The following is a 13,423-nucleotide window of genomic DNA, read 5'->3' on the forward strand; positions in this document are numbered from 1 at the left end:
CCAATATTTTGCCTCACCATTAGTCCTCCTGAAAGAAAAGGATTGTGTAACACTGGAGAGACAGAGATAGATGACGGAGGAAGTGTTCAGCTTTTATAGAGAGATAGTAGGCTGGGAAGGGGGGTAGCCATGACAGACTGCACCAAGTAGTGAAGAACACACCACACTTTGACCTTGGCTTACCCTTGAGAGGTCAGTCTCTACTAATGAAACCTGTATGCATTGGCCTGTGTGTCCGGAGTGGGGTGCAAGTTATCTCTTTCATTTGTATTGACAGCTATCGTATTGTGCAATTCACAAGCCTAATAGTAAGGAGGGTAAGTGAGTTTTGACTTCAAGTCATGATGCAAATGTCGCCTTTAGCATGGAAGTATCTTAGGGTCATACAAATAAATCTCCAAATGGCGACCAATGCATAGAAAGTTCTCTATAGAGTCTATAACTTTGCTTCTGTTATAATGTCAATCTTGACGTCAAAATATACAAATCCAATAACATATATCTCAAGTCAAGACACAAGCCTACTCTTTAAATATGGACACTTCATAGGAAAACAAACAAAACAAAACATTTAGACTATGCGTTGAAAACTTGACCACTCCTACCCTGTCTCTCTTCCTGCCCTCAAACCCATCTCTCCTCTCCCCATTTTATTTGTCTCACTACCCATCATTCCATCCTGTCCTCCTTCCTTCCTTCCTCTCCTCATCATGATCCCTCGTTCAAAGGAGGAGCACAGTGTGTGGCCCTAGAGGGTGGAGGAAGTGTACCTGCCCAGGGGCCCCCTTTGATTCTGTCTTTAAGAGGCATGTGGACCTCTTTCCTCCTCTCCCCCAGGGAGCCTTCTGCTTTTGGACTGGGGGGGTTCCCCTCCTAATTACGCTAGGGCTCTGTACATGGGAGCCATTGTGTTGTGATTTCAAGGGCCATCCGGGCGTTCCGGAGTTCTAGCACAAACGTTGTTTACTACGTCATTCCGCTTGTAGTACAACTGGATGGTACAATGACTGTGTGTAGTGTGTGTTTGTGTGTGGGTGGGGTATGGTCGTGTGTGTGTGTGTGTGTGTGTGTGTGTGTGTGTGTGTGTGTGTGTGTGTGTGTGTGTGTGTGTGTGTGTGTGTGTGTGTGTGTGTGTGTGTGTGTGTGTGTGTGTGGTTTGCCCATTTTATGTATTGGACATTTATAGCTCTTTCATCTGTGTTCTGTTTTCGGCCATCCTCTCTCGTAGCAGTTGCACAACACTGTGCACATACCAATAGTGTGTGTGTGTGTGTGTGTGTGTGTGTGTGTGTGTGTGTGTGTGTGTGTGTGTGTGTGTGTGTGTGTGTGTGTGTGTGTGTGTGTGTGTGTGTGTGTGTGTGTGTTGTGGAAAGTCGCTTAAAAACACCACCACCTATGTGACGTGTACAGTACACTTCCTCGTCCAATTATAGCACCACTGTAATCTGTGGACATTAGCGACAGCCAGGCTGTGCCTGTGGAAGGGGTTGGTTGGTTGGCATGGCCAATGCTGTTGTTTCCCTGCACAGAACACTGTAAGTGGAGGGTGAGGAGGGTGAGGAGGGGTGGGGGTGGGGCAGCTGCACCTAAGGAAGGGAAGGGATCTGTTGCTACTAGACAGGAGTGTTTATCATAACAGCTGTCCACCAGGGAAACTTGGCACACTACATCAAAGCCTAATTCACAACCCACCGTGTCTCTTAAAACAAACGCGAACGCAAACACAACGCACGCGCGCACACACACACACGCACACGCACACACACACACACACACACACACACACACACACACACACACACACACACGTAGCCTTCACATGCACACATGCAAACACACACACACACACACACACACACACACACACACACACACACACACACACACACACACACACACACGTGCAGGCAGGCAGGCAGGCAGGCAGACTCACTAAGGCACACATTATCATTTATTGCTATTGCAAATACTGAAATAAACCTAGACTATACCATTAAAGGCTAAGGATACCTCTTCCTTCCAGGCATTATGCATGCCATACTATAATCATATAGCTTGGCTTTACTGTTATGTTTGAGTGTTATGTTCACTACAATAATTTATTTGTGGCTGATAAGCTGTTTGTACAAAGAGATCCTTTCAGTTTAATTAGAGGTTTGCATCTCAGTTCTTCTGGCATCATATCATAGGTTTTAAGGGATATGCATGGAAGCAAGTGAAGTAGGTGGTGCAGGCGAAATATACTGGCCGCCTCACTCAACAACCTCAAGCTCGAGACTTGTGGCATTGTTTTCATCAGTCTAGTCTTACAGTGCAGCGATACATAAAACATTGGTAAACAACGTAAGTGGGCTATGCCACAAAGAGAAAGCAGCAAGGAAGTAAGATAGCAAGATAATAACAAGAAGGAAAGCAAGAAAGCAAGCAAAGAATGAATTGAATGCCTAACCGATTTCTTGGAGTCTTCTGCCACCGTGTGGTCAACTGGTTGAAGGACTGTTGTTGCCAGGGATGTGTTGTTGTTGCCATAGAAATCCCTCAGGCGTCTACTGCAGGTGAAGATCAATCAAGGAAGTAGTAGGCCTGGCGATACTAAACTGAAAAACTACGTATAATCATCATGAACACACTTTTCACAAGGTAAGTCCTTTCCCCTCATGCGTAATGCGTAAAAAAGATAGGTCGTCGGTTATTACGCATTCAATTTAAATGAAGTCTAGGCCTTAGGCTTGAAAATAAAACTTAGCCTGTGCCCCTGCGGTTGGTATTGACTTGCATGACTGTCGCCTAATGCAAATGTATGCATACATGTGTTTACAGAGATACACAAATAAAAGCAATAGAATCGCTGTTGAATGACGCGGAGAAGTACCTTGGACAGTTCTGTACGACACTCGCCTCTTACACGCGAAAGACGGCCAAACTCCGGGACAAAGCAGACATCCTCGTCAGACAGCTGAATGAATTTGCAAGCATACATCAAAAACCTTGCAGAAGACGTGGCAATGGTCCAAGACTACAGACAAGCAGAGGTTCTCCCAAGTCCAACATTAAATGTTGCCATACAATAGACCTTAGTGTGCGCATTGCTCAATTGGCTCATCTAAATGCATTTTCTCTTCAGGTGGAGAGACTAGAAGCCAGAGTCATCACCCCACTAAAAGCATATGGAGGCATAGTGAAGATAAAGAAAGTAAGAACATTTAGCCTACTGTATTATATGTCAACATCCTGTGCACATGGCATCATTTTACACATAATGTTTTAGACATGCACCTCTGTACCAGATCTAATAGATAGTAGGCTAAAGTTAAAAATGTATGCAAAGATGCAGCCTTGGGCGACTGATTTGTTTTTTTCTGAAATTAGGCAGATCTAAAAAGATTCAGTGCTGATCGCAGCAGAGAGCTGAAAGAGATTCAGAGATTGGAGAAGATGAGGCTGAAAAACCCTGCAGACCGGCAAAGCATTGTATCCTTTATTATCAAATCGCCAACAGTGACATATTTTATTAGATAGTAATATATACAGACACATTTTGAAGACCCAACAATAGGCCAACACAATTTGCAACACATTGAATATATGGCACTTACGTGTATCATGTCTAACCAGCATGTGCTGTATGTAATATGCATCTACATGGTTGTGCATTGCCTTGACTTATGTCAGTCCCAGGTAATACTTTATTCACAGTGACCTGAAGGATTTCTTCATCATGGAGGAACATCGCCCAAAGTGAAAGTCCCTGCTCTGTCTTTCTCCAGCATACATCAAATCAAGTTTAAATCAAGTCATTCATTATTTTTCAAATTCATGCATTAAGCATTGTAAACACTGATTCAGTTTACTCTGGTGCCAAAGGTACCAAACAAGAACAACAATCTGATTACTTTTGTACATTTACAGGCTGAGGTAAATGCACAAAAAGCCACCAACAATGCCCACAGGAGTACCAGACAGATGGAGGAGAGTATCACTGAGTTTCAGAGACAGAAGCTAGAGGATGTTAAGGTAGGCGGTATAAAAATAACATCAAGGCAGTGCTTGAAAGTCCTGAATTTACAAGCCTCATACCCTTATATTGGGTGTTGTTTGGTAGTCCTGCATTGTACACAGTGAATGCTGGTAATTTCCATGGTCATGCCTTCGTTTCCAGAAGCTTGTCTAACTAATTTCACTTCCAGAAAGCATGTGTTTGATGTGCTGCTCGTGTGTACAGTTGATTATGTTCTTTTAATTGCAGAAGGTATTTTCAGACTTCATCATGATAGAGATGCTCTTCCATGCCAAAGCCCTGGAGGTTTACACCCACACCTTCCAGAACCTCGAGACCATGGATATCGATAAAGACCTTGAGGTAAGTTCGCAAATTACTCAGTATCTAAACAAATGATCTTTCCTCAGGAAGCTTTGTTAAATGGCCCAGTGACCCATTTGACAACATGCCTGTGATTGTGATGAATGATTATATAATATCGGAAGAAAGGTGATCAGGCAGTTGTGATCCTTTCGATATCATTATTGTACATAAAAAATATTTCAACAAATAGTCTTTTCTTACTTCCCTACTTACACACTCACATAGTCCCATAATGCATGCGGTACCATCAGTGGCACGCTGTAATATTCATTGAAAGGCTAATTACCATAGTATTACTGTGCTATGATATAACAGAGGGCCTTTGGTAATGCACTATGACTCGTCATTGCCATTCTGGTAACAGTAAATTTATAACGCTGTGTTTGAACGGGTTAATTACATATTCCTCTAATTCCTTGAGGGTGGCCTGTGTGATACGTTGTGGGTTGAGATCATAATTTGTGAATCCTCCGTCTTCTCAGATGTTCATGAGGAGGATCCAGGTGTCAGATCTGGCCCCCATGGATACCCAGGTCCTCCAGACGGTCCGCTCCACCTCCTCCCTGCCGGCCTACTCCAGCCCCACCCTCTCCACCACCAGGCTCCCACCCAGCTACTCACAGGTGAGTCTACGCACACATCTGCTGCTTATGGACTGACATAACTTCTTCTGTGTTACTGCAAAAAAAAACATATTCAAACTTACACTTCTAAACTCTAGATTTCTGTAGCAGATGTGAGCTGCTCTTCATCGTGAATCTCTCCGTTATAAAAGTTTGACTTGGGAATTAAAAAAAAATACACAAATCAATGATCAATATAAAATCTAAACATCACCGTGATTAAAGGAGTGTACATTTATACAAAAAAATGTACTTGCCAGAAAGCAAGAACAAAAAAAGCGTGTAGACACAATCAAAAGAATGAATTCAAAAGGCAGAAATCAAAAGAATTGTTTGAAACTGCGTCTGAATGATGAGAGAACTGAAGGCTGATGCAGCAGTGGCGGCAGCAGCATCTGGAACGCAGGTGTTGAGAGGGGAACAGGATGATGGAGGAAATTTAAAAGAAAGACAGCGCAAGGGAAGGGAGTAGGACTATTCCGGTATACTCAGACAGAGAGAACTCCCAGGCTGAGCGAGTGAGCGAGTGTGGCTGCTGTCCGGATGTGTTTACTGAAGGAGCCGTTGCCAGCAGCCTGGGATGGACGGAAATGAAAAGACAGCTGATGGAGGGAAAATAGACGAACAGAGAAACAAGTGAGTCAAGCGAAAGAGACTGTGCCAGAGAAGAGGAAGTAGGGCAAAGTGGAGCGGCGGATCTGGAGACAATCAACCAATAGAGAGCCATTGTGATTGTGAACAGTCCAGATGGACATCTTAAAAAATTAACTGACACGATTACAGCGTTCTCTTGGCATGTTTTTACATCTGAAGTCCAAAGCCCAGATGAAACGAATACAAACATCAAACCAAAGAATGATCTCAAAATGTGACACAGTGTTGTTTGAAATTCAGATGTAGGAAAGATGCCTTCTTATGATAACTCCAAACACTTTCATATGGGTTTCATTTTTAGCTCTTTTTTCCATGTTTTGAAGCATTTTCGTACTCAGGCTTTTAGAAGTATTGTGGACATCTGTCAAAGGAACACAACAGAGCCAAAATGGACAAAGTGATCATACGTAAATGGTATTTTCACCGGCTATCTTCTTTCAACTTAATAAAGACTTGACTGTAGATCTGGTAGACATTCTATTAGCTGCAAAGCTGACTGGCAAGTATTAAAGTAAAGTATTAAAATTCTTTTTAAGCTGTAGGACTATGACGTGCGTTCCAAATGCTGTGCACACTGAGGCAACTCATCATCCAATTTGTATATTACTCAGCCCTTGCCAAAATCAATTCAGCACAATTCATTTTTATATTCTTGCTAATTTGTGCATAGTGCAAAGTACATTGTGTCAGCATCCACACTTTCAAAATACTCTCAAAAGACACTCTTGGACCCAGTGAGTTGCACTGCAACGTTGCAACACACTGTCTGACTTCTCCCATAGCAACTAACAGATTTTTGTCGATATTCCCGAAATGCAGTCCCGCAAGAGCATGCCGCGCCAGCAAGAGCATGTTGAGGATGAGGAGGAGGAGGAAGAGGAGGAGGAAGAAGAAGAGGAGATTATAGAGTCAGAAGGACCCTATGAGGATCAACAGACTCTACGGGAGTCATATGCTGCCCAGTACACAAGAGCGCGCAGGAACATATGATAGCAGCAAAATATGAAGAGTTCAGATGCAAAACCCCCTAACTCCATTTCTGAAGACCTGCACTTCTATATTTTTAGAGAACCCCGTTGTTGGTTTGGTTTTCATTCATGTACTTGATAATACATATAAATAGTTATATTACATAAATAAAATGTACAAATATGCAACTTTTATAGCTTTGTATTAAATAAAAATTAATTAAGATTATTTTCTGAAAAGGCGCTTAGGGGGTTTTGGATCTGAACTCTTCATATGCATTCCCAAGTCAGAACATGTTTACCAATCGCTAATACCTAGCACTTTATTTGAGATTTGCCTCATTATTCTTATTAATTATTATTTATTGTGCTGATAAAACATTTTAGTATATGAAATATTTAAATCATGAATAGCTGCTAAACCAGAGTTATATTGATATACATTTCATATAGATGATCATCATGTGCCTTTAAGACAAAAATGTTTGCATAGTGACTGTGACAAACACTTCTACTCTGAGCATATGGGAAATTCTAAGTAGAAACTGAAATAAAGGCCAGTTTGCAAAAGATTAAAACGTGTTTTTTATCATTATTCCGTTTCTCTCTGACAATAGTAGACCCTGGGTTAGTCTGGCCCCCTGAAACACTACCTGAACGTTTGTAGTGAAGTCTGGTCAACCTGCCTACTCTCAACTATTCTGGGTCCCAAATAAAATCTGCCAATCTGCCACCAATGATGAATGAATGTAATATATACAGTATGGTTCAGAATTAGTAATATATATGGCATCAGAATTAGTCAACTGATTGTTTGTAGCTCTGTGCAGTAGGATACAGAGGCATTTAATGGGTGCTTTTAATACAGCCTCTTGAGAATGTCTGTATATTGGAGGGGTGCCAGAGTTAGCTCCATCTACAGAGCTTGGCGCAACATCCAGGCTACAGCGATGGTGCATAAATCTCAAACACAACTGATGGGTACAGAGGTAACAATAATCACAAGAAAAAGAAGAAGAGGAAGAAGGAAGAAGATGATGATGATGATGATTTTGATAATGATGACGATGACGATGAAGACCAAGAACAAGAAGAATATACACAAAAATGTTTAAAATCTATTTTCTGAGACATTTTGCTATTTTCAACTTGTGTTTAATTGGTCTGATAGTACCTACCTTCGTACCTTGTTGTCAATATAAGCTAAACTATTCTGCATTCTTCTGATACTGTAGATACACAGAGGTGGCAAGCACTGTTCTGCTGACTAACAAAACAGTTATGACAACAAATGTGTATGCAATCCTTTCCATGTCAACATAACTGTCCAAAGTTGACACATTGCAATTAGCCTCTGTAGTGAATACTGCATACTTACTAGAGATGCACCGGATCCAAGATCCGGTTCCGGATCCGCCAGGATAATAGGGTTTTTCACAGGATCCGGATCCGGTTCCAGGATCCAGGATCCGGTAGCCGAGGCTTTTCAATCAAAATAGTTTGAGCCAACGTGATAAAAAGGGCCCACGTGTGTGAGTAGGCTATGTGTTTCAACCCTTTTGTAGGATCCGGTATCCGGTTCCGGATCCGGCAGGATCTTAAGCAGTGGATCCGGTATCCGGCAGGATCCTAAAAATCAGGATCCGGTGCATCTCTAATACTTACACACCCTATTTATAGCAATCAATGTTAATTACAATGTTTGTTAATTGCAATCCATACATGTTTCCATCTTCTGATTCTCATTCGCATGTGTGTACACACAAACTCACATTAACAGCTTGACAAACCCACAAAGAGAGACACACATCACACACATGCACACAAATTCCACCAACACACACACACACACACACACACACACACACACACACACACACACACACACACACACACACACACACACAGATCAAAATCGTGGGCTGGACTCAAAGCCAAATGGACCTGAGAGACGGGCGATGGAGCTCTATTTTAGGGCTCTCTTTCCAGCTCTCTGCGTCCGACACAGAACACTCATCATCTCCTGGTCCGCTGGGCCCAGTGAGGCTGGATGGCTGGCTGTCTGTCTCGCACCGGGCCATGTGACTTGGTGAGGAGAGTGGAGAGAGGCTGGCTCACGTGTCAGGGAGCGTGGCTGGGGCCGTGTTTGTTTTGGAGGGGGTGATGTGACACTGGAGCGTAGTGTGGCACCGCACTGGCGCCGCTCTGAAAGCCACAGTGGCAAGCAGAGATGCCACCCCTGGCCCATCTGTCATCACACTTACATTCATGCGAATGGTCATGAACACACTCACACACGCGTGTGCGCGTGCGTGCGCGCGCACATACGCACGCACACACGCACACACAGAACGAGAGAGTGTGAGAGAGAAAGAGACAGAGAGAAAGAGAGAGAGATGACCTCACCCATCTATTTTTATCTCTACTCCACAGCTTGATGCGTTTGGACCAGAATGGCCCACTATGAGCCACTGAGGCTACCAGAGAGAGCGGAGTGAGGATTAGCACTGGGCTCACTTGGTAGCTATACTGGGAGCCATCCATAGTTATCCACTACGTGCGCAACAACATGCATGCAGGCATCACAGATCATACTCACAGACATAGCTATCTAATGGCATCATGGCTCACCACAGCAAATCACTGAGACCAAAGGCAGACAAACCTGCCTGAGACCTGTAGTTCTGAACATAATGACTCCACTAAACTCAGCTCATCTACTTGACTGAAGAGATGTGTTAAATGTGTGTGGGATTGTCTGATTTTGTGAATTGATGAACAAATATTGACCTGTGAATTCAGGATGTCTGTTGTCCACAGACAAGTGACTGCATGTGGCTGTCTGTCACTGCTGTTGCCCACAGTTAAGACACAGACAACTTGTTACAGGGTCGCAACGGGCATGTTTGGTTACACTGGTACGGTCCTGCATGCTAATAGAACCACGAATCCGAACTGAGCTTCCTTGTTGTACCACATGGTGGCAGTAGATCTCAGAAGAAAGGTATGTACAGTATAATGTATGTCGGGGACGAAGAGAGCTTTTACAATAATTCAGGTTCAGTGGTTGTATAAAGGCTAAGCTTAATTTGCTTTAAAAAAAAAAAAAAAAAGTCTATTCCAGGACACATGAAACACAATACGTTCAAAATGCATTTTCTTCTTTGTTTACCTGACTATAAAGAATATAAAAATCACCTCAATTCCAAATAGTTTTTTCACATATTTCACCAAATGTTCTTTGTTGACAACAACCCATATCAGAATGGTATTTTATACATTGTGAGACTAGCTGAGACTAGCTTGACAGGCTTACACTAGGTGTCTTGTCACCCCACCTGCAAATAATTAGCATGTCATGGTAATGCACACAGGTGATATGGTGATATGGGACTAGAACAGTGTTTCCCAACCAGGGGTACGTGTACCACTAGGGGTACGCGAGCACACTGCAGGGGGTACTTGGAAATATGTAATGTTAACAAATGTAAGGAATTTAGTTTCATTGAGATGGAGAAAGCGACATAAAACTTGACTGGGGGGTACTCCTGGCACACCAAAAATGCTTAGGGGGTACATAAGACAAAAAGGTTGGGAAACACTGGACTAGAAGACAAGGGTATTAAACACAATGGTACCTCTTAGGGGGGGAAAAGGTTTTCTCCCAATGGAAACGCCTCAACCGTCCTGCATTACATTTTCCCCTATGGATGATAGGGTTGTTGGCTCATGGGCTTAACATGATAAAGTGCCCATGCTCTAATATGCAGACAGTCCTCATACATATTTAATATTGACGACACAGTGGAGAGCAGAGCTTTGATCGTGGAAACCTACACTGCTGTGCCCTGCTATCTATGGCTAATCTTCTCACGTCACACACATACACACAGGGGCACAGTGTGATACTCATGGGTTTTGTGTAGTCTCACCAACCACAGCACTTGAAAAATGCAACAAATCCCATTGAAGGTTGTTAGATGGTTACAAGAGACACTAAAACAGATGGATGGTTGCTTCGTTGTCTACACACTACAGCAAGGCAGAAGGGAGACCCTGTAAAAACTTAAATGAAAAATGAAACAAATGTTATGTATTGTTATGTTATAAAACATTAACATTGTATTATTTTATATCACTATCATAACACAAATATTACCATCCTAAAATAGGTAAGGATATGTAAGGATGCATAAAGAGATCACCCTCAAGTAAAATTTAGAAAGGTCTCATTGCATATTTGATGATGATGGAAACAGTGCAATTACTGACCCCAAAGGACAGGTGCTCAAGTGTCCCTCTGTCCTAGTTTTCTGTCCCCAGTTTAGCTGGGACTCATTTAAAGAGGAGATGTGAGGGTCCCCCTGTGAAACAATAGAGAACATTCAAACCAGAGCCATTGTTTCACATTTTTGGAGGACACGTTTTACATCACACTGTGTACTTATTTGCACTTGGACTTGTGTTATGATCTGCAATATTTTTCTTGTTTTAAGAAAAGCAATTAATGACCAGGTGTGAGTTGGCGATCTCTACCTTCCTCAATGTGTTTTAAAGATAATATTGCCTGTGTATGATTATGGACATTTATGAATATGTCATTTGCCAGACAAACGATTTTCAATGCCATGGACAATGCCAAACTCTCAGGACACTTGAATGCTCTCTGCATCGCGGAAATGCCAAAGAGAGACATCCCACGCATGATGCACGCATGATGCACGTACACCCACACACACCTGCTCACTGACAGCCTGTACAGCATACCTAAACTGAGCTTATACGTGTATCATGTCATACTGTATCATGTCATATCATATCATATCATATCATGGCTGATGTATATACTTCACGTGCGTAGACCCTGTCTCATTAAGTAGAGCATCAACTGAAAACACAAGCTTTCATTTGGAAGCAACTGAGAGCACTCCCTAAAAATACATTGGTAGTAACAGGTGTAATTTTAGAAATCACCACTAGATGGTAATAGTAGCAAATTCACCTATCCTATCCTAATAGTCACTGAAAGAGAAAGTAAACCCGCTTGTGGGTTGACTGTCATGGACCGACCCTCTCTGAGACAGACCCACACAAGCACAAGCCGAAATGTATTGTGCTCTGCCTTATCTGTATTATGTAGAAGTCAGAGTTATGATCTCCCACCATGGATATGTGATAAAAAAAGATCTACAAAATAACACTTACACAATGATTCATATGGACTATACAGGTTTCAGGCTACGGTAGGCTATATGCTATAAAAGAGCCTCATTCCTCATTTTCATCCTACATACGTACTATGTAGGATGCAAGGCACACATACCATATACGTACATGACCATGCACAGCAACATATGGACATTGTACATGATGAGATGTGTATCAGTGCCAACTCATAAGGCACATACTACTGTATGACAAATGATCCATTATTTACTAGTTCACATTTTAGATTTGAACAGCCACGTCAGTTTTTAGGCATCTTTTTTTCCCCTTTGGGTTGATGTTAGGCTATTATTGCTGCCACTACTGAGGCTGCGGTCCAACGGCTCAGCTCACTTACACATAACTTAGTGAACATGATGAAACGAAAATGCAAAGTGTGACATGGCAACATGTGTCTGGCTTTATATGGGCCCAGCAACAGTAGTTGAACATCACATGACTCTCAGACAGCCAATCAGAAAAAACAAAAACTATGAGGATGCCTGGTGTGGTGTATAAAGGCTAATATGGCAGATGTGCCTTGCCCTCTAGGCACATGGATCCTGAGCTGTGTGTGTGTGTGTGTGTGTGTGTGTGTGTGTGTGTGTGTGTGTGTGTGTGTGTGTGTGTGTGTGTGTGTGTGTGTGTGCGCGTGCGTGCGTGCGTGCGTGCGTGCGTGCGTGCGTGCGTGCGTGTGTGTGTGTGTGTGTGTGCATGTGTGTGCGTGCACACGCTCTTTGGCTCTGTATCCTAATTATGTAATACATAGTTGAATCTTTAAAAGGGGTGCCACCAGGGAAGTGCTCTGCTGAGTCTGAGCGTGCAAAGAGGAGAGTGCTGACTGAGAACAGCACCTTGACTATTTCATGACCATGATTGAGTGCACACTACATCAGCCACGGCTCAGGACACAACACAGGGGGCAGAGGCGGAACCATTACATGCATGGCCCTAGGGCAAAACACTGATAGGGCCCCCCGTATGGCCAGTAAGGCACTGGGCCAGGGGGGAAATGCCCTGCTTACCCCTGAGATCAGGCCTGCCCCTGACAGGGGTCTATGATGCAGACATGCTCTTTAAGAACCACTTAACAGGGGGATGGAGCATGCCACTGAGAGCCCCATCTCATTCAGATAGGACCCCCCACCCAGCCACGCACTTCTACAGTGTACTGCTGCTCGGTCTTATCATGAGACTCAATGTGGGTGTGACAAGCAGTGAGGACATTAGATACTAAGAGGGCAAAGTGGTGACAAAGGTGATGAGAAGGAGAGGTGGTGAGACTGAATTGGTGAATGAAAGGAGAGAGAGAGAGAGAGAGAGAGAGAGAGAGAGAGAGAGAGAGAGAGAGAGAGAGAGAGAGAGCCATGTTCACAGGAGTCACGTTTTGCACAGTCATGCTCGCGCCTGCTGCTGCTGTTGCTTGTCATCAGGGCACATGGAGCCTGAGCTGTCTGTGTGTGCTTGTGTGCGCATGTGTGCTGTGTGTGTGTGTGTGTGTGTGTGTGTGTGTGTGTGTGTGTGTGTGTGTGTGTGTGTGTGTGTGTGTGTGTGTGTGCGTGCGAGAGGGAGAGAGACCCAAATAAATCACTCCTGCAGCTGCTAAATTG

The 13,423-nt window shown here is 43.2% G+C and overlaps 1 protein-coding gene and 1 long non-coding RNA gene across 2 annotated transcripts in view; one reads left to right on the forward strand and one right to left on the reverse strand.

Annotated features, from left to right (window-relative positions):
• The window catches only part of LOC134438372 (uncharacterized), an 8,499-nt gene extending 5,958 nt beyond the window's left edge, over positions 1-2,541 (reverse strand). The window contains exon 1 of the long non-coding RNA XR_010032561.1: positions 2,450-2,541. This is a non-coding gene — a long non-coding RNA (uncharacterized LOC134438372). The remainder of the gene's footprint in view (positions 1-2,449) is intronic.
• Positions 2,522-7,180, forward strand: cibar1 (CBY1 interacting BAR domain containing 1). The gene is given in 11 exon segments (XM_063187932.1): positions 2,522-2,640; positions 2,821-2,976; positions 2,978-3,032; positions 3,125-3,193; positions 3,370-3,471; positions 3,673-3,678; positions 3,910-4,014; positions 4,247-4,360; positions 4,846-4,986; positions 6,460-6,640; positions 6,881-7,180. Coding segments are annotated over 10 exon segments (939 nt in total). The 5' UTR covers positions 2,522-2,620; the 3' UTR covers positions 6,631-6,640; positions 6,881-7,180.
• The last annotated feature ends 6,243 nt before the right edge of the window (positions 7,181-13,423 follow it).

Source organism: Engraulis encrasicolus, chromosome 22, assembly GCF_034702125.1.
Source record: "Engraulis encrasicolus isolate BLACKSEA-1 chromosome 22, IST_EnEncr_1.0, whole genome shotgun sequence".
Lineage (NCBI taxonomy): Eukaryota > Metazoa > Chordata > Actinopteri > Clupeiformes > Engraulidae > Engraulis > Engraulis encrasicolus.